The sequence below is a fragment of the Strigops habroptila genome, chromosome 2 (genome assembly GCF_004027225.2).
Source record: "Strigops habroptila isolate Jane chromosome 2, bStrHab1.2.pri, whole genome shotgun sequence".
NCBI classification, from domain to species: domain Eukaryota; kingdom Metazoa; phylum Chordata; class Aves; order Psittaciformes; family Psittacidae; genus Strigops; species Strigops habroptila.
The window spans coordinates 102,550,744-102,576,834 of NC_044278.2; the positions used below are offsets into that span (position 1 = coordinate 102,550,744).

At 42.3% G+C, this 26,091-nt stretch overlaps 1 protein-coding gene across 6 annotated transcripts in view; it reads left to right on the forward strand.

Moving 5' to 3' along the window:
• Positions 1–18,045, forward strand: part of LNX2 (ligand of numb-protein X 2) — a 54,934-nt gene extending 36,889 nt beyond the window's left edge. For all 6 annotated transcript variants that reach the window (XM_030476438.1, XM_030476436.1, XM_030476440.2 and 3 more), the window contains exons 3-10: positions 1,496–1,734; positions 2,805–3,004; positions 6,305–6,676; positions 7,953–8,099; positions 8,952–9,129; positions 10,904–11,135; positions 12,892–13,050; positions 15,631–18,045. In XM_030476438.1, the coding sequence (XP_030332298.1) occupies positions 1,496–1,734; positions 2,805–3,004; positions 6,305–6,676; positions 7,953–8,099; positions 8,952–9,129; positions 10,904–11,135; positions 12,892–13,050; positions 15,631–15,766 (1,663 nt within the window). In that variant the 3' untranslated portion in view covers positions 15,767–18,045. The remainder of the gene's footprint in view (positions 1–1,495; positions 1,735–2,804; positions 3,005–6,304; positions 6,677–7,952; positions 8,100–8,951; positions 9,130–10,903; positions 11,136–12,891; positions 13,051–15,630) is intronic.
• Positions 18,046–26,091: the final 8,046 nt, after the last annotated feature.

A 26,091-nucleotide genomic window follows, 5' to 3' on the forward strand; every position in this document is an offset into this window, starting at 1 on the left:
ATAATGTGAACTGTCCCTAATTTCTGTATTTCTGTATATTTTACAGCACATTTGGATTGCCTTATACTATTCTTCTAAACATGTATATCACGACTTTAAGATATATATATAGAGAGAACTATATATATAATCTCGCTTCATGTATGTATAACACTGCTGGGGGTCACAAAAGCTATACAGGTGTCTTTATCAACATTCTTCAGAGCTGAATAACTTCGTTAACGTTTCTTCAAAATCTCTCAAGCCAAAACAGTCTAACCATATAATTATCAAATGACCTTCACAGAATGTCAGAACAGAATTGTGATTCTCAAAACATTCTTGTTTAACAAGTCAGGACATCATTAGACTTCTGCTGTCTTTTACTCTCTTAATGCATTTCTTCTCCTGTTGCAAAAATAAATCATTTCTTCTTTTGTTACAACAATCTGTCAAGTTCCCAAAACAGGGAGTCCTTTCAAGAACACGGTTCCTTTTTTCTGCCACAGCCACAGTACAAACATCTTTAGGTGGTCAGCAGCTCCAGAAGCAGGAAATTTAAGGACATCAAATACTGTAAGAAGTGGAATATCAGACACTGGCAAAACTGTCACACAGGCAGAAGTAAGATTGATGTCCACATCCAATTATCTACACATAAATGTAAGACCATTCGACTAATGAAAGTTTTCTGTGACTTTGCAACATTGTAGCCCTTTTTTGCCAGAAACTATTGTAGGATTTTAAACGTAAGCAAAAAAAATATTGCAGTAAGAATAATGGGAACTCATAAAAATCAGTATATAGTGAAAAGAGCCAAATGCTGATGGAGCATTGTTGCATGAGGGAAAGCAAAAAATTGCACCTCCTGTGTGAAGTCAGGAAGAAAAAAGGGGACACAGGAGGAGGACGAAACACTTTCTACCGATTCAAGAGATGATGAGCAGAGCTGTTATTTTTGCTAAACTTTTCATACAAACTCCTAGACAAGCTTCCTCCCCTCCCCCCCCCCCCCAGTATCTTAACACTTGGATTCCAATATAGGTAAAATTTTCATCTCTTTCCTCCCCCAAGTGACCCCAGGAAAATATGATGTTTCCTTCTCATGGCTTACTAAGGTGAAAGGAGATTGCTTCAGTGGGACACAGTCTTCGTGTCTTTGAACGGGGCTTTTTTTCTGTGGAATTTTATGCCAGTCCTGTTTAACCTTTTCAGTGAGGTTACCTTCCAGAAACTGGAATGTACATAACAAGAGTAAATCCACATTCTGAGTGTTTTACAGCACATTGCAAAAAAACTATGTAGTAGAAGTTTTGTGAAGGCAGTTTTGTGAAGAAGGCAGTATTGTTTTGGGGTTCTATCCATTAAAACATACTCAGCGTGTTTAATAATTTTTATGATTAGTTTAAAGCTGTGGCTTTGAAGAAGACTGATGTCATTTGATGGAGTACTTGAGCGTTTTATGCTCCAAACATTGCTGCAGGCTTGAACCATGATGTAAATGTTGTCTTCACAGGTGTCCTGGGGCTTCTCATCGAAGGGTTGCTCTAGAGAGAAGGAGAACAAGCAAGCTGCAAGCAGAAGCAGAGGGTGAGAGTGGTCCTGGTGGGATGGAGCAGCCTACCAGTTTATCTCCGGATGCAGATCAGGGAATAGTGCCAGCCGAGCAGAGCTTCACCTCGCCTGCCCTTCCTGCATGGACAGATGAGCCTAGCATCGACAATCCACCTTTTGAGGAGAACACTGTAGCAGACAGTATGTCATCACTTATCTTCTTAAGTCTCTTTTATCAGATGTGGAAGCATTTGTGGTGTCAGAGCTTGTCTCTTACCAACCGTGAATGCACATCTTCATCTTCTGCTCTTTTCTTTTGCAATTCCTGGATTAATCTTAGTGGGTTTTGGTTATGTGCAAGTATACAGCTGGGATATGGTCACAGTTAGGAAGGAAAGAAATATCTCAGTGTGTGCCAGGTATCATGGTCTTGTATCATCATTTATCATATCACGGTGCACAGTAGTTCATGTTAATCTACCAGTAGCACTGGCCTTGCGGCGAGATTGAAGGACTGTGATTTCTAAGGTGTTTTCTAAGATTAAATTTCTTTTCACCTCTTCCCCCCCTGGCATGGATCAGCAGCCTTCCCACACATGGAGTGCTGTCCTGCTCGAGCAAAAAGGCAGCTGAGTAACTCCTGCATCCATCTACACCGAACAAGCAGTAACATCTCTAGCAACTGGGATTTCAGAGAGGAAGCGCTGAGCCTTACCACGGAGGAAGGTGGTCTGGTCCCCTTCCTTCTCCTCTGTATTTGCCATCCTTTAGTATCCACGTTTTTCCTCTTTAGTTGTCTCCATGTTTGCTTCAGAAATGGGCTCCTTCCCTTGGCCCAGTGACTCAACAACAGCTCTGACTGCAGTTATGAGTCCAGGTGACAAAGAGGCATGACCAAGTCATGGTCTGTGGTGTAACTCCTAAAACACATATTTATCATCAATACCAAGTGAATACGCAAGTGGCCCAATTGGAAATTAACTGTTTGAAATTTATTATAAAGGACAGGATTCAGAGGGTTCAGAATATCCTTTTGCAACCCAAATGGCCCCATTTCAGGAAGCATGGATGCTACTTAGTCATTAGAGAGCTGTTTTAATAAGCTAGGTATTCCAACAAGTAGTGAAACTAATCCGATTGCACTTGTTTTAGTTTGTTGCTAAACTGTTGTCATGTGGCCTGTCTGCATTGTCCTTTGGTGATTTGCTTTATTGAAAGCGAATGAGGTATAAAGGATATTAATCATCTTTCTTTTTAAAAATAATTGGCAGCAAATCAACAGCCACCTACCTTGCCTGAAGGAGAGATCACTACTATTGAAATTCATCGGTCCAATCCTTATATCGAATTAGGAATTAGCATAGTGGGTGGCAATGAAACGCCTTTGATCAACATTGTCATTCAGGAGGTTTATCGAGATGGGATCATTGCCAGAGATGGAAGACTTCTTGCTGGAGACCAAATACTTCAAGTATGAAACCTAATTATGTATTCTGTCTGCTTGCTTTCCATTCATTCCTTGCAGAACTGCCTGTTAAATGAGATGGGAGATTTTCCTTGTCAGACTATGTTGTGTAAATGTTAGCTTTGCAATTATCAGTTGGAAGGCAAATTAATATTCGAAGCAGAGCCTGTTCTAGCATTTTTGGCTATCTTGTTTTATGCTGTATGTTGGACCAGTCCCTGGAATTAGTTTTCCTCCTTAGCATCTCTTATCAATGTTTAAAATATTAGTTTATTTTTCTGTTGTTAAATGTTGTGGGACTTAGTCTGTATTTCAGCTTTATGCATGCTTTCCGAAGGAACCCAAGGTTACTTCTGGCTCACAAGTTGGCATAATTTGTGCTATGTAAAAAGTGATTCGTGGATTGTAAGCTTTTTTCTATTTTTAATCATTCTACCTGAAACAAATATATTACCATCATTTCAAAACTACTTTCAATAACAGTCTTTGCTTTTGATCTGATAGTCTAAGATCAGTCCAAAAGTAGTATCAGCCTTTTTCATTTCACTTTCTTGAAATGAAGCCAATAGAAGTAGCTTAACTACCATAGTTACCCTTAGAATGAAATAAGTTTGCACTTCAGAAAATAAAGTCCCTTTTGAGAAATTGTGCCTTTTTCCTCTGTTGAAGTGTTAGCGTAGCAGCTAGCCAAGAAAGCAACGCAAGAGGTTTCCAAAATGCTGCCTTTTTAACAAGCAGTTGCAGACACTGAATGCTGCCTAATTTGTTTTGATACTCAAGGGTTCTCCTTGGTTGCCAGAACAGGGAGCTTGAGCTCCAGTGAAGCTTTGGAAATTCTTGCTGTTTGGGCAGGTGTCAGTTACAGTTTCCAAAGCCATAAGTGGCAATAAATTGACTATCAGTAGGATTTATAAGCTGCAGTGTCTTCTCTATCAATGTGCTGGCATTGGGGCTCTCAGATGCTAGGGTGGTATCCATGAGGGTCCTTCGGTCACGCCAAGGGAGGAGTAGAGGAGGTAAAAGCCAAACTTTTTGGAAGATACAATATCTTCATTGCTTTGAATTTACCTGTGCAGGTGCCGAGCTGTTGTGTTAAAATGACCAGGCTCGGTCTCTGCTGGCTGTAATTAAGTGCAGAGTTCGATGCAGCTCAGCATGCACATTCAGTCAGATATTTCTGCAAATGTCTTCAAAGGCTTTTATGAGCAGTGAAGAATATAAAGAAAGTCAGAAAGGACTGCGAGGTGAAACTCAGCATTTTCTTGCCCAGTCAAACAAGAAGTATTACCCTTCTAAGATCTGAGAGAACAGCATTTAGTAGCAGCTACATAAAAGCGCATGTTTTCTGCAGGGTATAGATAGGTGCCTAACATTTTCAAAATGCTCTACAAATTGTCCCTTTTTTTGCTGGATTGTGACTGTAATTCATGCAAAACATGTCCTAATGAGAATCTCCTTCCCCCAGAAATGCTAAGGCTGTTTTATTCTGAAATTGTGAACTGCCTTGAAGAAAGATTACATATTATCGCATATATTCTTCTGTGCCCTTTAAATACTTCCATATTTTATGTATTTACTTTAGCTAGTGATAGCTAAAAATAAAACTAGAATTAATTTAAGGGCTCTTGACGGGTGAGCCCAAATTGGTTTTGCAGGTGGCAGCTCTAAATGTTGTTTCTCCTAGCTGAGCCTCTTTTCTCTCTGCCCAGGATTGCAGCCTGTCTCAGGGCAATAGCAGACCAGGATATGGCCGTAGTTCGGTGTCTGAGCTCACAGTGCTGCTGGGAGTAGCAGCTTTGTGCTGGTGTTGGGCTGGAGGTGGAGGTGGCTCAGCGAGGGTACAACTAACCCTTCACTGTGCTGAAACCACCATGGCTTTATGGCTTGACATTGACCTCTCGGAGCTCCTCCACTCAGATGTGCGATATAAATGTGGTGGCTGTTGTACATAGATTGGGCCCTTTCCCTTCCTATTTTTTTTAAGTGTTAATATTGCTATTATATGGTGGGAAGCTGCAAGTTTATGTTTTAACTGAGGTTGCGCTGCGGAGCATTAAAAGGCTTAGCTAAGGCGGGTCACTATAGTTCATTTGGTGTTAGTTTCTCTCTGCTGAAATCACGGGCCAGGGGTTCCTCCATCAGAGCACAACAATACATGCTAAGGATGAAGTTGTACTGTTAACTTTGAACCCCTTCTTACAAAACAAGGTAAACACAGCTTTTGTGCTGGATTTTGTGGCTTTCCTGTTTTCTGCCCAATCTCATTGCACTATCAATTTTTATCTTAACTTTCTAGCATAAGAAATGACTGAAGATTACTGATCTTTGTATCAGTTGGCGACCTAACAAATACAGGAGGGAAAGAGGGAGGGAAAGTTTAATCGGTTTTTCATTTACAACTAAATTTTGAGTGATAATAGGTTATAAGTCTGAAACTGACCTAGTTGAAGTCAGTGAAAAATGCCCTAATTTCATGTTAGGACTTGAGAACTAGTACAACCTCTTTTTTTTATTGTCTTAATGAACAAATTTAATTATTCTGAATTTCAAGGTGTTTGGGGTTTTTTGTGTGGTGGTTTTTGTTTTTTTTTTTTTTTTAGTTTTTCACATCATGGAAGTACTGCATATTGTTAGACATAGGCTTTCTTCAGAGATTTTGGCATATTCTTTTTATAGCTATTGTTATATAGTTTTAAGTGATGCTGGGCTTTATACTGAAAGCCCATGCAAAGTTCTTGTTGTGGAGAACAAGCAGCATAAAAATCTAACGAAGAGAAGTGTAGGACACCAGGAGAACAAAAACCCTGGAGTGTGATGACAGAGGGGTGTTGACTGTTAGAGAGATGTTGTCACCTTTGTGGGAAAAGGCCTCAAGCTGCACCAGGGGAAGTTTAGATTGAATGTTAGGAAAAGCTTCTTCATCAAAAAGGTTGTCAAGCATTGGAACAGGCTGCCCGGGGAAGCGGTGGAGTCACTGTCCATGGAGGTATTTAAAAGATGTGTGGATGTGGCGCTTCGGGACATGGTTTAGTGGTGAACTTGCCAGTGCTGGGTTAATAGTTGGACTCTGTAATCTTACGGGTCTTTTGCAACCTAAAAGCAGGTTTGTAGATTGAGAAACCAAAGTGGATTTGCAGGAGAGGATGGAATGATGAGAGAGGAAGCTTGGTAGGGTCAGGTATGTAGGTTGCTCCAAGGTTGGTTTCGCAGTGAGCTCTGAATTTAGTTTGGAAAGGACATAACCAGCAACAATTAAATATGTGAAAATATCATTCCAATTTCATTGTTGTTGTTGTTGTTTTTCAGGTCAACAGCTTTGACATAAGCAATGTGTCCCACAACCACGCTCGAGCTGTGCTCTCCCAGCCTTGCTCAGTGCTGCACCTCACCGTGCTGCGAGAGAGGCGGTATGGGAGCCGCACGCACAACCACGCGGACACCACCAGCTCCTTGCGGGAAGACAGCTTTCAAGTGACACTGCACAAACGCGACTCCAGCGAGCAGCTTGGCATCAAACTTGTGCGCAGAACAGATGAGCCAGGAGTTTTTATTCTTGACCTTTTGGAAGGGGGGTTGGCTGCTCAAGACGGCAGGCTCTGCAGCAACGACCGCGTACTTGCAATTAATGGGCATGACTTGAAGCACGGGACACCTGAGCTTGCTGCTCAGGTTATACAGGTAATTTGTATTCCCTACCTGAGTCCTTAGCTCAGCTTTATTTCTTGGGCAAAGCCTGGGGTAGAGGCTGTCCAGACAGAACAGCTTGTGTAGCTCCTAAAAGCCTGTAGCGATGCAATTTGCTGTGATTTATGTTCTGGAAATAATAGTGCAAAACAGGGCCTGCTTTGGCACCTAGCAGAATGAACTTTACCTCCTCAGAAATGAAAAGTGTTTTAGTCTTCCCTGGCATACAGCCTGAAGGTTAGAAGACTGATCATTTGAGCAAGGAGTTACTATAAGCAAGCATGTAGCTTTTAGCAGAAAAGAGGAAAAAAAAGAGGATTATTATTATGTTTATGTATATATCATAGTTTAAATCTCTCAGTAAGGTCTATAAAAGTGGGGCTTTGTTTTGTATTCATTTGCCTGCGCATGGAATTGAGGTTAAAACAAGGAAATGATTTGTCAGACTTCATAGAGGCAACAGATAGCAGCTGGGAAAGAAAAAAATAGGTCTTACATGAGTCCCATGCGGTAAAACTCATTTTCTGAGTGTTCCAGAAAGGGCTATATGAAATGTCTGGCTCTGAACTGGACACAAATATTACCCAAAGCTTGATGCAGTGTGGCATACGACCCTTCTCTGTTCCCAAAGGAAAACCTTTCCTCCATGCCTTTCTCCCAGTCTGTAAGGAAACAGCTGCAGCACATTGCTGCTTCCTGCTGATGGGATGTTGGTGAAAATTACTCTGGTTTTAGGAAAGTTGGAATAGACCAGTAGTAGTTTCTTGCAGTCTGGTTGAGTCATCTTTGCTTAGGCCATCACCACATAGAGAATTACAATACAAATGAGTCGTAAATATCTATACAAATGAGTAGTAAATATTTGTTTCTGGAATCATTTCAATAACTTCCCTTGCAGTTAAAGGAAAATAACAATCTTGAGAATTGTAATTTCAGTTTCCCAGTTTTTTGATAAAGTGGTCAGATTTTTATACTGGGTCACTTTTATCTATCAAAGTGTGGTTTTGCAGCAATAGAAAGAGTTGATATTTTATTTAACATCTGGTAACTGAGTCTCCTGATACCGCCCAAACTCCAGAGTCTAATGGCCTGCACTTACATGACAACTTTCTTGGAAGTCTCTTAAGGAAGTACCAGAGGTGTTCAGAGCTTCTGACCATAATCTGAAGACTCTGGAAATTTCCAACATATTTCATTATATATTTTCCTCCCTCTCTGCTAATAATCAATATCCTATCAGCTTAATTACTGTGTTTTATGTATTTGACAGGCTAGTGGGGAGAGAGTGAATTTGATCATCTCTAGACCCCTGAAGTCACAGACGGTCAGTATTATCCGAGACACTGGGACTCACAACAGCAACCCACACCAACACCAGTCCCAGCAGCTGTTTCACAGCAGACCTAACTCACATAAGGTTGGTGTTTCTCCTTCTAAGAGGTGTAAATACCATTTTACTCATGTAATGGTCTAAGTGCGTAGCAAGGTAAGACTGGAAAGAAAGGGTTTTGTCTTCTTTTTTACGTACTTTCGTTTTTAAAAAAGGCAGACAACTTCCAGGTATTCAAGTCCTGCATCATGTCTGGAGTAGGAGCAAAAGATATGCAAAAGCTTTTCAGTGTTTTTCTGGATTTGCTGACTGCAGTGAAAGCAGCAAGTTCTCTGAGCTCATACAGCTGTAATTGCATAAGTGGCTCATGTGTTCCTGCTGCATGGGAGAGCTGTCATTCAAGAATGTTAATTTTTTTGTTGCTGCTATGCTGACTGCAACCAGCAAGGACTTTAAATGATGTCTCTTTGTCACCATGAAAACACATGTATTTCATTTCTCAGGAGCTTCTTTGTAGTTCTAGGCCATATTCTACTGACAAATGAGATAGTGCTGATGTTCACCGAGACATCAAAAGATTTGTTTCTGTTTTGTGCCTAATCTTTTGACCATATGGTTTTGTAAAGCAATCCTAGAATTTAGCCTACGCCAGTGCAGGACGCGAAGAGAAACTGGAGTGAGATTTTCAACATGGGCCTTTATAAACTTTGTGACTATATTTAAGTATTTCATGAGTGGCTTTTTTTTGTTTGTGTGTTTTGTTTTGGGTTTGTTTTTTTTTTCCCCTGACCTGGAGGAAATCCAGCCAAAGCTGATTTGAACTACTTAGTGCTTTTAAACCATTCCGTTAAAGTGCCAAAATATAGCATTGGGGTGTATTTAGGTGTGTTTTCTGTTTTTTCTTTAAGTTTAACAATGTTATTTATCCTTGTCAAACAGGATCTCTCCCAGTGTGTTACATGCCAAGAAAAGCACATTACTGTGAAAAAAGAGCCACATGAATCTCTGGGAATGACAGTGGCAGGAGGCAGAGGCAGCAAAAGTGGCGAACTGCCCATCTTCGTGACAAGCGTACAGCCTCACGGGTGTTTGGCAAGAGATGGCAGGATTAAACGAGGTGGGGCTCGGCCTCCCTGCTGGCACGGGTGGCCTCTGATTGCTTGTTGAATAATAGGGTCTCTGGAGTCAGGTGGTGTCAAAAAGTCTTCTCACAGATGTAAGGAAGCATCCATCTGTGGATGCTTTTCTTTATGTTTCAATAATGGAAATACAGTATTTAGTATCACACTTCCACCTTTTCTAGGAAAGGGATGTTTGCAGAACGATAGCAAGGGAAGCGGATGAGACCAGGAAATGTCTGGTTAAATTCTTTTACCTTTAAAGGTAATCCCCTGAGCTGAGGGTCTGGTGTGATGCTTTGCACTGTAGTACATGCATCCTGTTTTTGTGCTTAATTGGGTGGGCTGGGCCCCAGTTCTGCCTGAAGAATCTCTGCTCCTCAGTATAGTATCTAAACAGCAGAGATGCTCTGATGACAGGCCACAACTCACTCTTGCTAAGTTTACCCCCAGAGCTACGACAGTGTTCATCTTGGCTCCTGAATGCTTTCTTATCCTTTGGGACAGCTTGGGTTTGCCAGTCTTCAGGGGTGCTATAGCACCCGTCCTTGTTCCTCAGCTTTGCAGAAGGGAACCAGGAGGTGGAGGTTAGACTCAGTGTAGGTGAAGGCAGTCCTGCCTGGTTGACAGCAAAGGATTTGATGATTAAAACATAGTGTCATATGGAAAACAAAGACTGCCTATGGGATCTCTGCGATTCAGGGTTCACAGAATTACAGATTGTTTTAGGACAGAAATTTAGGAAAAGAATTTCACAGATTGCAAGTTTAAAAAGAACAGTGTGGGAGCATCCTTATACGCTTCTGAGAGAGGGAGATTTACACCCACATGCCAATGGGTATGCTTTTTCTGTACTACTATGAAACACAAACTTGATGGAAGAATCACAATTGCTCTTGCTTTGCATAACATTAAAGTAGCCATAGCAGCAACAAGAGTGATTTCGAATTAAGCTGCACCTCGACTTTAGCTTTCCTTGGGAGGAAGAAAAGCTTTTCAAATATGAGTCTCGTTCCAAATGTGACCCAGGCATTTGCACCTCTGCTTTTATCAGTAAGCAAGGCATTGTGTGAAAGAGAAGACTGTCACTGTTTGGGCAGTAAATAAAATCCTTGTTTTCATCCTGAGGCTTTTAAAAATATTCTGAAATAAAATAAAAATTGTGGCAGTTTTCTTAGTGGCTTTGACTTTTTCCAGATTATCTTTGTAGAGATGCTTTTTCTTTCTTCTAATGGACTGGGTTTTTTACAAATCTTTCCGGTAAATTTTTGTATTCCTTTTTGTTCTTCTGAGTAACAGGTTAGAAAAAGCAGAAGACCTAAAATGCTCTGTGGAGCCTCACTTACCTACGAGAGTTGGTTACTTTGCAGTGCCTGTACTGTTCCTTCCAAAATTCTTCCTTCTCTTTCAAAGTTAGGGTGGACCTAAGATCCACCACTGGAAATGATTATATAGTGGCAACTGCAATAGCAGTTGCACCTGAGATGATGAGGTGTTTAGGTAATTTCTATCCTGAATTTTCAGGGCAATACACCATAGAAGCCACAGCATTTGATGTGTTATGTGGAAATAAATGATACTGATCCAACTTATTAGTTCAGTACATTAATCTTTCAAACCAGCCGTGTAAGGTATTCACATTCCCAGGCTGTTAGTACAGACTGTCTCAGCTCCAAAAAATACAGTATCAAATGAAACTGTGGTGGGAGGTGCTGTTGGTAGGAAGGACTCTGACAGACCGATTGATGTGTTCTCACTTGCTCCTTTGAACAGGTGATGTGCTGCTGGACATCAACGGCATTGATTTGACTAACCTAAGTCACAGCGAGGCGGTGGCCATGCTGAAAGCTAGTGCTGCTTCTTCAGTAGTCGCCCTGAAAGCCCTGGAAGTCCAGATTGTAGAAGAACAGCCCCAGGCTAATGAAGAGCAATTGAGTACCATCAGTGAAAATGAATATGATGCCAGCTGGTCACCATCATGGGTCATGTGGCTGGGACTTCCAAGGTACAGAATTAATTGAGAGAGTAATTAGTTACCTGGTGCAAGTTAAGTCCAAGATACAAAAGCAGAGAAATTGTTAGTTGCAGCACATCTGCCTTTATTTCTGCCTGACAATCTCATAGAATCACAGACTGGTTTGGGTTAGAAGGGACCTTAAAGATCATCTAGTTCTAACCCCCCTGCCATGGGCAGGGATACCTTCCTACTTGGTTGGCAGTGTGCTTACGAATTGTACTGTGAACAGGAGCAATGTTTCCTTAGGAAACTGGAAGATTAATAGACTTGGTTTATCCCTTCACAAACCGTAGTAACTACCCATGTGAATTCTTCTCATTGAACACAAGCCATCTTTTCTTGTTTAACTGTATCACAACTGTCTATAGAATATTTAAAACCAGAGAGATTATTAACAAAACCATGAAATATATACCCACATGTCTCTTTGCTTACCTAAATTTACAAGGCCAAGTATATAACCTTAGGATATTGGATCAGACTTGCTATCCTGATGGACACGGGTCTCTTACAAATTCCCATGGTTTTTTTTTTTTTCCCCCCAAGAACCCATTACCATCTCTGCCAAACACAGAAGCTCTTCAAGATTTGCAGTGAGCTCCCTCCCCTTGACTGCAGTTCAGTCTGCAGGACATCGCAATGTTTAATATTTACTCTTCTATTTTTCACACTCTTGTAGCTACAGATATAAGCTTATTCCAGCACTGCTTGCTTTCCAGAAGAGCTCCCACTTACAGCAAAGAGTGTAGTTGACTTCAGTCAGGGTGTGCAAGTTAATTCCTCCCTCTCTGATGGAGAGAGTTACCAGGCTCAGTTCTGTAGTTGAAGTATAAAGCCACAATGAGAACCAGGCATATTGGTAGCAAAATGCAGTTGAAGATAACAGACCCATGCATTGGCCCTGTAAAGATTTCACACTTTTTCTGAGTTTTGCTATCAGTTAATTTCTCTTCTATTCAAATACTGAGTTACCAAATCTCAATAAACAGTTCAGTTTTGGTAAATGTACTTCCTTTCCATGCTTCAGCAGTGGCCTATTGCTTATGTGTGGCTCCTAAAGTTATGCTGTGTGTTGTGCTGCTATTCTTTAGAGGAGTGTTGTACTTCAATAAAACACTTGCCGTCTTTTTTACCCAAAAGTTAACGTTTAGGTTGTTTTGGTTTTAATTACAGTCATTGCCAACTTATTTGACAAGAATTAATTTTCACTGGGGGATATAACATATACCAGTACAGTTGGTGAAGCATGATCTAAATTATTTACATTCTGTGTAATAAAATGGTTAAGCATTTATATTTCCATTACTGGAGGTACATCAGTTCAGAGTAGAAAAAGCCTAAACTGACCGGGTGTGGAAGTAAAACACACGGCATTTTTGGCTTGGAAATTAAACACATCAGGTATCCATTTTTCACCCACATTCTTGCCACTTGTGAAATCCCTGAAATGTCATTCTATTACTGACAGATTACAGAGTTAACTGTGTTGAAGTAATTATTCTAGTGCTGCATTATTTCTTCTAAACCACTTTTATGTCTCAAGATTGTAGGGGTTTTTTTGGTATTCAGTTTAAATATAGCGAAATTACTCTGGGAACAGAAGTCTAATCACCATTCCTCCTCCTCTCTTCCATGCTTGGCACAGTGGTAATGATGAGACAGCAGGTGTTGTGCCTACTACAGAAATATCTATATGTGCTATACATGGCTTTTTCTCTTGCTATCCTGTGCTTCCATTCCACAGCTGCCTCCATAGCTGCCATGACGTGGTACTGCGGCGGAGCAATTTAGGGAGTTGGGGTTTCAGCATTGTCGGTGGCTACGAGGAGAACCACACGAACCAGCCTTTCTTCATTAAAACCATTGTTCTTGGAACTCCTGCGTACTTTGATGGAAGATTAAAGTAAGCTAAAATAATAGTAGTAGTAATAGTAATAATCAACACTTAAATGGTGACATGGTGCAGCAATTAATTGCTTAAGGAAATACACTGCAGCATCTTGTGCTGGGGTGGGGATCATGCAGCTCAGTAGTGCGTAGCCTCTTCTTTAGGCCAAGAGACATTGCAAATGTGTATGTGCAGAACCGGCTAGTTTGTAATGCTTTTGTCTACCTAGAGAACAGCTGAAAAATTAGAATTTCCATAAAGTGGGGAAAACTGCTTTGTCCTTTCATATAGCCTTGTGAAGCCACTGCTGGAAACTGGTGCAGAAGATGTATGCTGCTGCTTTAACAGAAAGGCAAGAAAGTAGATGAAAAAGATCTCTGAAAAGATCTTTAAGGAACCAAGTCCCCATGCCAGTGCCCTGAGAGTCATTAGTTGGCAGGAAAGACACTGAAAAATGAGGCAAGTTCATTCATGAGGCAATTTGAGCAGAGGCCCCTGAGGTGGTGGGAGCTGGAGCATTTGCCTCACGAGGAGAGGGCTTCAGGCGCAGCTTACAGCCCCTTTGAGGACCTGCAAGGAGATGATCAAGGAGACAGAGCCCAGGCTTTTCACAGTGCTATGGGGCAAAAAGAAACAGTGGGCATATGTTGAACAAGAGATTGAGATTGATTATAAGGAGAAACTACTTCCCTGTGAGGACGGTCAGGCAGTGGCTGTATGGTCTCTGCTCTTGAAGGTTTCTGAGACCAGACTGGGCAAAGCTCTGAGAGACCTGGTCAGATCTCACAGCTGACCTTGCTTTGAGCAGAAGGTGGGACCACAGACTTCCTGAGGTCCCTGCTGATCTTAAAGATTATATGATTTTACTTACACATTATGTTTGGATGCAACCGCCAGGTCTAGTATCCATATATGCAACTTAGCCTCTTGTAGGGTGACTTACAATTCCTATTACATGTTCTCTTATTCATTTTTTTTTTTTTGTGAAGGTGGTAGTAGAGAATATGCAACTTGAAGTTTTATGGCATGATTTTTACACATAAATTTACTTACAAAGTAACTTAAGCAAAAAATGTACTTATGCCTACAGCCTTGACAGTAATTGATTTTTCAGTTCAATGACTAAATAAATAAATGAAAAAATAGCTTGGCTGAATAGAAAATTACATTTCTTTTGCCAACTTTGGAACAGTTTGGATTAATTTAAAGATCTCAGTTCAACCCAAAGTAAATAATTTCAGATTGGGGACTTAATAAGTAGGAGTCTTCACACAAATGGAAATTCAAGCATCATTCCTAAGAAGGGGGGAAGAGTGGTTGTGGTCACACTTATCCCCTTGTAAGGAATGGAAAAGATGCTCTTGAGTGATGTTTGAATGTTCTGAATCACTGAGAATATGGACTTAAAAATGGGCCATCAACAAGGGAGAGCTCCTTAGAGCCTGCATCATGAGTTATTGTGGGGCAGATCTTTTTGAAGCTCTTCTATTTTGTTTAAATTATCTAAATATTTTGTTAGGCTAGGGAGGAAAGAAGTAAATAACATCACAGTTCAATAGTTAAGACAGTTTTCTGACATGAAGTAATCTGTCTGGTGTGGTTTTATAGAAGATGAAATTACTTCAGCAGAAAGGCTGGGTGAATAAGACCCCACTCAGTGAACTATAGCACTGTGGTTTGGGTGAGAAGTACCTTCTTTTAGGCAGAGAAGGCCTTCTGAATGCACGTTTGACTGGTGTTGGTCACAATGCCTCTTCTTCCTCTGCTCTGCCCTGGTGGAGGGCACCAGCAAAGCATTGTTTTGCCATCTGTTTTGGTGCTGCCAATAGCTGGAAGGATCACTTTCAGGAGAAGTCCTGTGTGATCTCCAGAGTTGTGTTTGACTGCTCTGGGGGGTGCCACACACTCAAGTCACAGAAAGGAGATGCTTAGAGATGGGGCATGCTCAGTAGAGGAAGGTGCTTTTTTGAAGTTTTTCTTGAGCTTGTAAAAACTGAAACTTAACTCTTTGAGGTCACTTTTCTCAAGGCTGACAAACAGCACCCTCCCAGGTTTCTGCTCCCTCCTTCAAAACACAGAGATGCTACAGCTGCTCAGTTGAACCATCTGCTGAGGGAGTTTTCAAGCCAAATGGTTATGTTTGACAAAATTGTAAGCCCCTGAAAACAAGGTTTTCAGTCGGTAACTATAAGTATCTTTAGTTACACCTCCCACAGTAAAGGCATGTTTGGTGTAAATGTGCTATAATCCACACAAACAAACAGAAATGGTTCTGTCATGCACATGCTATCTCATTATCTTCTCTCAACTCCAATAGGTTTTTCCAACTCTTTCTTTTCACGTTTCCCTACAGGTCAGCTCTTAATGCAGAACTATCTTGGCATTAGAATTGAAATGCAGCGATTTGGGAATTTCCCAGATGAGTCTCAGTAGTAAAACAGACTTAAAATTGAACCTTTTTGGAGTTTTTTTGGCTACACTTCCAACCTGATGCAAAACCATCACCCCAGCAATGAAGCGTTGTTTGTTGGTGTGTGCTAGTTACTGCAGAGCTGTAGTCATAATTTGGGGTTTTTTTCTTCTTGTGTTTTTTAGGTGTGGTGATATGATTGTTGCTGTAAACGGACTATCCACAGTTGGAATGAGCCATTCTGCCCTTGTTCCCATGCTGAAGGAGCAGAGGAATAAAGTAACTTTAACCGTGATTTGCTGGCCTGGAAGCCTCATATAGATTTGTGAATCGCTTTGGTTCAAGCAGCATCTTTTTCTTAGATAGCTGGCACAAAAGTCTCCTCTATCTTCTTTTTCCCTATTGATACAGCTGGTTATAAGCAGGGCCAAAACTGCTGTATTTTTCTTTTTTTACGGGCCTCTCAGACTTAGTCTATATATCTTTCTATCCTGAAATAGCCATTTCTGTTTGCTATGTATCTATTGCTGACGCAAATGCAAATATACACGAGCCCACGGAGAAACTCCCACGCTGATACGGCTGCCATTGAGCTTTCCCCATCAGGCTTGTAAAGTTAGCAGAAGAACTTAGTGGTTCTTTGGGTTTCTCTGCACAGTCCTCAAATGTATATAGAAATGTAATAGCCATGTGCCCGTTCTTCCCTTCAAAAAGAACATGTGTCAGTACCAGAATGACACATCTATCTGCTGCTATGAATCAAAATCCGTTTCCAAAGGTACGTCTTTTCATTTCGTAAGCCTTTCCAATTTTGATTCAGTATTTCAGACTGATTCAAGCAATCCATCTTACCAGAAATTACTTGGTCCCCCAGATTTTTCATGCAGGGCATCAGTGTTCATAGAAAAGTAGGACAAAAGCCTGATATTACTGGAATTTTTATAAAGTGCAATAATTGGACTCTTTGTTAGGAAACTTTAATATATTACAGAGTTTGTATCCTATAATGACTAGAAATATGGAAGTAATTACTGTTGCAACGCTGGCAAGAATACACATGCCCGAGGTCGCCTTTGAGTGAGTGGCTTGCGGTATTAGACTTTACTTTACAAATGAATGTTTTGCTATGTCAGAGAATTTTGATGAACATTTTTACAAAGATCATTTTTACCGTTTCTATTGTAGTTGTCAGCTCCCTTTGTTTGTGTGTGGAAAAAATACTTTGACTTGTACTTTCTAAAAGAGAGAATTATTTCCAGGGAAAAAGCAAGCTATTAAGAAACCACACGCTATGGTTTACAAGTGGGCAGGCTAGAAGGAAGGCTCTTTGAATTCAAGGCTGACTGCAAAGTAAGCTGCAAAGTTCACGCTTATTCTGTCACCCCCTGGCAAATGTGCAAATGCCTTGATACCAAATGCTGGAACCATCTCTCTTGCATTTCAGGATATTATTTTACTTTCCTTTAGAGAGCACCTGCTATTAAGTTGTCAGTAGAGTAATACTGTTTCTCTTGGATTGTATTTAGTATTTTTACAAGCCAACCTGTAACTTCTAGACTTTGCCTTTCCATGATATTTGCAGGCTAAGCACCCATTTGTTTAAGAAAAGAGGGATGGAGCACAGAAAGAAACGTACTGACCTGGAGCTAACCCTGTGTGTTGTCAGTGTTCTGCATATTTGAAAAAGAGCTTCATTTATAAAGCAGGTTCCCAACCTGAACTGATTTTATGAATGACCTCTGTATCGTAGTGTTCATTACCAGAGAATGTATTTGAGAATCACAGCATATTACAATTGTGAAGCATGAGCTTTATTTTCCAATTTAGCTGGTATAATATTGGGGCATATTATCGCATGTCATTAATCCTGGCAGCTTTGTTTTCAAAAGAAATAAAGTTACTCTGTTGCAAAAAAAACCCCTGTACAAATCTCATACGAATGAAGTGGTTTTATTTCTCTCTATAATGTATCAGTTTCATTTCATAACATTAAAACACTAAAGAATGTCCTCTGCAGTATATTACTGTACCGAGAATCTTTGTTTCTGAAGCAAACACCAAACTTGATACTCTTAATTGATTTGAGAACCAGTTTCCTCCCATCCCCACATGCTGTTTAACTGTATGCTTTGCTGTTAATGCAGATTTTTTTTTTGGTAAAGTACATCTTAGTGTAGAGTTTAGGGAAGATTTTGACATATGTACTAGATCTAATGTTGTTTTGGGATTTTTTTTTTTTAATTTTGTTTTTAAAATTACACTTCTCATTCAAAACCCTGCAAAACTCAGATTTTTAGGAATTTTTTTGTCCTCTTTTATATGTGTATGTAACAAAAGCATGGGTTAGCTTAAACTGTGCAGTTTTGTTTCTGTGTGCTGTAGCTTTTGATCAGAATGTTTAGCGAGAAAACCCTTCTGAATTAATTCCTCTCCTGAATCATTTTCCCCTCTTTCTCTTGTAGCTGCATAGTTGGGTTTGATTTTCTGTGCCTTCTGTTTTAAATTATTTCAAGATTATTTTTCTTTCCAGATATTGCTATCTAATTGTATGGTATTAATGAAGGATGAGTGAAAATAAAAGTTCATTCTGCTCATTGTAATAACTCAAAGTATTGTCTCTTTGCAAAAGATACCAGGCTCGGTTTAAAGGTATTTTTATTTCCTGCTGTGGTTTATCATACATTACAGTTAGCAAATGTACCAAAAGAGTCTGAGGGCATGCTCATCCCAGCAGGGTAACATACCAGCTGTTTAACCAGTAATTCCAGCACTGAGGAGTGTTTCTAAAGCAGAGGCGAGATGTGTGCCTGATGGTGCTTTGCCGCAAGCAGCATTTCCTTTCCCCCTCAGCACCAGCTGGTACCGATCAGCTGGAGGATGTTTTCACAGCACAGATTTGGTGCAAGGAGACAGTCTTGCTGGAAACATCAGTTTTACAGCTGAAACTTGAGCCTCCTGGCAATCAGTCCTCTTCTCCATCTCCTGCAGGCAAGTATGCGCTATCTTTAGATGTCTGCGAAGCTGGAATGAGTCTAAAAGCAATTTCTTAATGATTAGCAGTAAAGTTGCCCAGAACCTGGGTTCTTGTTCCTTGCAGTAGTTAGTGAGTTACGAATAGATGAGTTCCTTTAAAACAAAACCATGCCTATGTACAGAAGCACAGAAGAAACCGGCCACATCTGCCAGTAGGTTGTTAGTTCTTCTTATGAGGTAAAAGCCAGATGATCAGAGTTTTGATTTACAGACAGATTAATGAATTCATTGTTGCAGCTGAAGGTGCGCAGAGTGGTTGCGTGAGGTGGTGGACCGAGTCATCTGTGTGCTGGAGCTTTGTGGGAGAAACACCTTCCGCAAACAACCCTAGGCATCCTCAGTGAAGAATGTGAAACATTTTATTCTGCTTCACAGCATGTCAGTGAAGTGAAATCTGAAGACATTTAATTTGCCGCTCTAAACTTCCTGTTTAGAGTTCGCAACAACTGAGGGGAAAATTCAACATAACAAAAGAATTACAAATTCATTTATTTGTAAATTCCCTAATAGATCTGGGTGGGTATAGTGAAAAATCTAAGCCTGGTTCTCAGATACAGTGTGACCCAGATAATATCAGAAGCAAGGCAAGTTCCTTTTAGAAGCAACTTGCCTATTTACTTCTGAGGTAATTTTAATGCATCATGAACTAAGTTAGGAGATCTTGATGAATTAAAAGGAGTACACCAGGCAGGGCAGCAATGATGGCACACATGGAGTGAAAGCCACACATGTCTGATACTACAGGGCCCCAAATGTATAACACCAAGGAAGGTCAGTGAAACATCCTTACCCCAGTTGTCTCTGGCAACTTCTAGGCAAGCTTACTTAAAAAGTGGATCTCCTCCAACACATAGAAGGAGAAACTGAAAATGATTTGCAGTGACTTCATCACACCTGACACAAATCTGTCCAGCTGGTGAAGAACAATTCTTAGACTACCTGTTGCCCAGAGGATGGAGAAGGCTTTAGACTTTATCCATCTGGGACAATTAAAATAATGTTATATTGGGTAAGAAAGCTTAATATTAGCTAAATGTTGATGATGACCTCTTTGTTGCCATATCATGTGGATGGGTCCCATGAATATTATCAGTGCAATATAGATGTAATGCACATGTCAATGATGGATTGCAATTGATATGATGGTGATGAAATCCCTTCCGTAGAGTGATACAGAAAACTTCAGACAACTCAGAAATCAAAGAGGCCTGAGAGTCCAGTCAAAGGAGCCTGCCTAGCATTCACTGTGCCTAAAGCTGTTTTAGGAGAAGGAATGTGTTTAGGTTTGGGGGTTGTTTTTGTTGTTGAACTGTGCTGATAAAGGCTGTCTGAAGGAATCTGTGCATTGCAAGCATAGCCAGGCACAAACAGCATGCTCCTCAGCACGAAAAGCCAAGTTTGTTTTGCCAAAGGAGGAATGAGAGCAAACCATTCCCATCGCAGGAGGAGGACATGGGCAAGAGATGGAAGGGGAGAGCCTCCTCTTTGACTCCTAGGGACAAATATCTAGGAGTGGCTACCCCTCTTCACCCTCTTTCCCAAGTAGTAGTAGCTACTTTAGAACACCTCAACTCCCTTCCTGGACCTTTCCTGCCCTGCTTTAGCCACAGTGAGACCATGGCTTGGGGCTAGAGAGAAGAGGCAGTGGCATCGTGACCACTTTGCATCCTGCAGCAGCCTGCTGTGGTGTTAAACACCAGCTTTGGCTTCACGGGAGTCAGAGGCTGTGGTCTCAGAAGTGACTCAGTCTTAGGTGTCTTGCAGGGAGGTGGTCTGCAGAACAACCATCCCCACCTCTTCAGAGGTAGCTGCAAGTGTTAATGTAAACACATCAGGAGCGCTCACTAACTCTGGTCTCGACTCTAGGCTTGCCTAGTGCTATGGAACCATAGCTCACAGGATAACCTCTGCTGTGTAGGGGGTTCATCTAGCAGCTCTGCTTTACCCCTGAAGCATAGTGTACGATGGTGCAAAACCACCAGACAGCAAGACCCAAAATGCCTTTTTTCTGCTCATAAAGCATGCAGGTATTGAACCTCAATCAACCTCAGGGCAAGCTTGGGCATCTGACTGTCCCACAGCCCCTTTCTCAGTGAGCAGCTGCACTAAAGCCAAACAAACTGGGTCTAGTTTGGATCCAGCTTTGTATGGTGATGGATGAAGTACACAATTAAGGAGCCCATTTGGTATTTTGATCTGGGACAAATCAAAGTGCTGGTGGCTTTGCTCCCAGGTTTTGCTATAAAACGATTGTGGAAAGCTACTGAAAAGAAGCATTTTAATCAGATTAGAACAGATAAAGAGTATAACCCCTTGGTTATACAATTGAGCTTTCTAATCATATTAAACTTTAATACTGGCATCAGTGCCATATTGGAACAACAATCGCAAAAAGCTACAAGCATAAAATATTACAGATCCTTAAACATATTATGAAATGTCATCCACTGAGGTTAAAAAATGTTATCGTGTTTGGGGAAATGTGCCAGCTAAAAAAGAACCAAACAAAACTGGGAGCCTGGAGTCCTGTGTACATGTGCAGATTAAATGGAGCACAGCAGAGGCAAGGCTTGACCTTTCTGTTTCTTGCATTTTTATTAGTTAAATTGCTTCCCCAACAGCTACTTCTGCCACCACTCTTACCCACCTTAGTCCTCATCCACCAACATGCTAAGTACACTCAGCTCTTTTTGCAATCAATTAAAGGGTCCCTTGTTGTGGGGCACACCTCTTTACTGGTGAAGCATCCCCGGATAGAAACAGCTTCAGCTCTCGCCCTCCTCGCTGCTGCAGCCACTGCTCAGCATCCGTCACTGCTTAATGCAGGAGAGGACTGAAGCCAAGAGCTGAAGGAAAGGGGCTGTTAATGCACATCAAATGCCTGACTTAAGTGGGCTGGTCTTGTGGCATCCGTGTCTTCCCACTGATCCAAGTTCCCTCAGTGAGTCAAGCTTGCAATCACAAAGGACCCCGCTTGGGAACGGTGGCCTTGCACTGCAGCTCTGCCCGCGGCCGCAGGTCCTGCCGGTACGCCTCTGAGCTGCAGCAGCCTTGGATCCCAGCAGGGATCACGGCTGGCCCTCCTTGAGTGGAACGGCCAAGCAATAACTCAAACACAAAGGTTTTCCTTTCTTCTCCACTCCAGCTCTTCCCACAGACGTGCCGGAGGTGGTACACAACCTGTTTTGGTTGAACAGAGTCAAGGTAACAAAGACGTTGAATTTAGACCACGCAGTCCCTTCTGGCAGTGGTGTGAGCATGGCTGGCAGCTTGTTGTGGGGTCATGCCCATGAAGGCAGCCAGGACAAGCCAGGAGCCACCATACTGCTGCAGCCCTCATCCTGTCCAGGGATCCTGGGTCAGCCATCCAGTTGTAGTAGGTTGTCCTGTGCCCTTGGGGTGGAATTTTATTCAGCGGAACATTCTGCCTTCACAGAGTCTTTCTCATCCTTAAAATAAACAGCATTTACCCTTAGATTTTTCTTCCCAAGCTTTCCACTGCTTTTTCTGGCCCTTTTATATGTTCCCTGTCCACCATCCTACTGCAGTGATGCTTGGCCACTCCCCTACAACCCTTTAAGTGCTGCTTTTCCCAAGGCAGCTTCCAGTCACTAATGCTTCCTCCAGGCTCCATGTCTCTCTGCTGTAGCATCCTGTAGCCCGCAGTCTGTGGCATGGGGAGGCATAAAGGGTACTTTGGGTTTTCCATTGCTGCCGGCACCACTGGCACCGAGGAGGGCAGCCTGGCACCGGTATAGCTGCTGGGTTTGCAGCTCCCCACTGCAGGGAAGCATCACGCTATGTCCCAGAGAGGTCTCACACCTCCGGTGCCTGTCTCAGCACCCCACAGACAGGCAGCTGGAGGGTGACAGGAGGGAACTGCTCTCTAACAGCCCGGGAAGTTTGGCTCTTTGTGATTGACGCCCTGGTCATTATGCACCTTATGAAGATATGCGATGTAATCAGACCCGTCTAAAAATGCCTTGGATTAAAAGCTTTTCCTGGGTCTTTAGGTGATGGGCCTGCAATTACAGAAAATGAACTGCATTTTAGCTTCCCACTGAAATTAATAATAGTGGTTCTCCAGTTGACTCCGAGAGTAGTTAATGGAACAAACTGGATGCTCACTACAATATGGGTTTTAAAGCTATTTGAGAGAGATTCTGTGTTTCAAATAGGAAAATAATTCACACGATGCAAAACCATTTTGTTCACATCTTCGGGAAATAATGGCTCTGTGTAACTTCGAGATGTAACTGCTTATCAATAATGATTTCAATGTGCTCTTCCATCCCCTGCTGCACCTCTGGGGGAATGACCTGTGGAGAACTTCGGAGAAAGAAAAACAAGCCAAAGAACTAATGGTGCAGATAAGAGCTTCAGCCTAGCCTGAGCGGCACGAATGGGTTTTACCATGAACACTGAAATACAGATCTGTGTGAGTTCATGCAGGGCAGAGCAGCACGTATGCCAAGACTTGTTGAATTTCAGTTACCCCATCTCCAGCTCGGCTCAGTTGAACTCAAGCTGTGATAATCAGTAAATTTTGGAGTGCTGCTGGTGGATTGCAACCCATCTCATGGAGAGAGCAGTCAGCCCCTCTCCTCCATCCCAGTTAACCTGACCCATAGGCTGGAGTGAAATAGCTCACGTCTTCTGCTGCACCCATCTCCTTTCATAGCTCCTTGCCCATCGAGCAGAGGTGAATCTAGGGCATCACTCTCTGGGTGAGTGGAAAAGCAAGAGGTCCCTCCTTCCCTGGTGCCTTTTGCATATGAACTGGGCTGAGGATGGACCAGAGTCCAATTCTGCACCTCCCACAGTGCACCCAGTCCTGTTGCTCCTCTACCCTGGGTATACTGGAGATCCAGCGCAGGCTCAGACCACTCTTCGAGTGGAGCAGGTATTCCACAGGGACGCTCTCTCTCTGCACCATCAGCCCTGTGTGCCACCAGCCCTGCCCGCTCCTTCAGTGCCACAGTTCACCTGAGAAACATTCTGACACCTTTACTCCCAGCCAGCAGGTTCGCTCTCACAGCAACCGTGAGTAGCTGCTCAGCTCTCACAGGCACTGTTTGTCTCCTACAACCAGGAAGCTTCTCCTGGCACTGGCCATTGAAGGGGTGATCACCACTAGCTCGTGCTGCAGCCGCTGCATTCCAGCACTGGTGAGTTTGGGAACCTGTGACCCTGTCCCTTACTCCTCTACAGACACTATTTTAGTGTCCCATCCAGTGAACACCTTTGCACTGTGAAGCTGAAGCAGAGCGGGTGCTGAGTGCCATGAGGGGCAAGAAGAGCCCCTAGCACATCTGCCTCCTCCCCTCGGGCTGTCCTTCCCAGGGTGCATGGCTAGTCCTCGCTTCTACACACTACGCCCCGCCAGGGGCTGTTCATGTGTCAGTGTTGCCAGTTTACTGCCTTTCCCTGGATGACAGCATCATCCAGGTGAGTTTTAGTACCTTCCCTGACATCAAAAATAGTGTTTTTAGGGCATATCTCTCAGCTGTCCAGAGCAACCTGAGGTGCAGTCTGAAGGAACTGTATTTCACAACGAGCTTCTTGAATGAAACACCTGCTTTTTTCTTTTTTCCTGTCCAAAAGCATCTGTCAGAAATCCAGTGAGACATCAATCACAGAAAAATATTTGTCGTCAGCTGAGTCTCCTGGGACTCACCCACTCACAGGAAAATGCTCCCTCAGTCAATGGCCATGTATGTGAGCCTGCACTGCAGTGGCCTCCTCAGGTACCCTCTCAGAGGATGAGTGGCATTTTTATGACCTATGTATTATGTATGACCCATATAATTACCCATATAACTAACTGTAACTCCCTATATGTTATAGATAAAAAGTTACAGATACTTACCTAAAAGTCTGTAGCCTTTTGGGTGGCCCAGTGTGGGCAAGATTGAATGTCACTTGTTTGTTCTCCTTCCAGACCCACAGCTCCTCGAGGCAGAGCTCTGCTTCCTTACACAGCTGTAAATCCATCTTAGCGAGGTTTAAAAAACCCAACCCACACTCATTTTTCCTTTGTTTCCTTCTCTCCTAATTCACTTTCCCCTCACTATTTATATAGTCTACTTTTCCCGAAGTACCTGGGAAGGGCTGGCCCTACCACCCTGGCCCAGAGCTGCTGCTGCAGGCTGCAGCCAGGACAGGGGGTTCAAACCCAGGGCAGACTTTGAAGGCATCCAGCAGCTATGCTTCTGTCTACACTGATTTCATTTTATTTCTGTGTGTTGTTATTTTGTTGGCAAGGAAGTTATGGGGAGGGATTTCTTATCAGGAGTGGAATCAGTCAAGAAGCACCACAGAAACATCTTTTGGCAGATGGATGCTGCACACCATCAGGCAGAGAAAAACTTGCCCCAATCTAATGAAGTCCAATGCATTTGTCTGCTTTTAGAAAATCCTTTGTTTATTGATAAATTGGTTCATTCTATTAGCAAATAGATCAGCTATGTCCAGGTCTTTGTGTGTATGTTATGGTCTCCTGGGCTACATGACTACGCTGCACATGGACCATCAACAAGAGGTCTGTAATGGCTTGACTTTGCCTTAATTTGTGCTCTGCTATCACAAGAAGCCACAGGTCCTCAGCTATTGCTGTTGATCATGGCTGGAGCATTCAAGTACCTGTTCTTTGAAGTACAATTAAACCAAAACCTTGCTCCCTGAACAAACTCCTCTGTGCAGAGCCCCAGAGCCATGGTTTCCTCCCAGGGACTCCATGTAGAGTCAACCGGAGTAAGATGTGAAGCTCGGTTAATATTGTACAAACAAATAGCCAGATGGACATCTGTCTTGGTTTGGGATAAGTATTTTATCACCCATATCCTTCAGACTCTGTGTTTCTCTCCCACTGTTTCCCATTCTCAGCGAAGAATAAGGAGCTGCTCACCTGGGCTCAAGAGTGTCTTTTTACACATGGTATGTGTTGCGATGCTGAAATGAAAAAGCTATTGACTTTACCATGACGGCAGGAAGCTGAGCACAGCGATGCATCTTTACGATGCAAATTTCCCCTTCCTTCAGCGTGATTTTTCATTGTCAAACGGATAAAAGCTAACCAGGGAGCAGGGAGCAAACCTGGCATGTTGTGACAGGCACCTGCAAACAACAGATAAACTGCGCCGTTTCCAGCTTCAGCCAGGTGTGTCTGACTGTCACTCAGCGACTCTTCGGAAGCTTTGAACATCAGATATTTTAATTATAAATTCTCAGTCATGTCGATGTATTTCTCAGTGCAGGAGCAGCAACAGACAGAAAGGATTTTCTTAAAACCCAGCGTGCGCAGCAGCAGCCCCAGGATTGTAAAGTGAGACAAGCACAACTCGAAAAAATAAAGGTTTAAAACTCATATCCACAGAACAGGAACAACAAAATAGACCTTTGGGAACACTGCTGGTAAGCTTCAGCCCACATTTGGAAGGGAACATCAAATTTAGAAGTCTGGAAGGACTCCATGATATATAATCAGGTTGCACTTTCATACTTTGAAGTAAAACACAGCTGTAGCTTTGCAACCTTTGTGCTACCCAGGACCTGCACAATGGAGGAGAATTTCACCAGACGGGTGTCTCTCCCACCAACGGTCTGGATGTGAG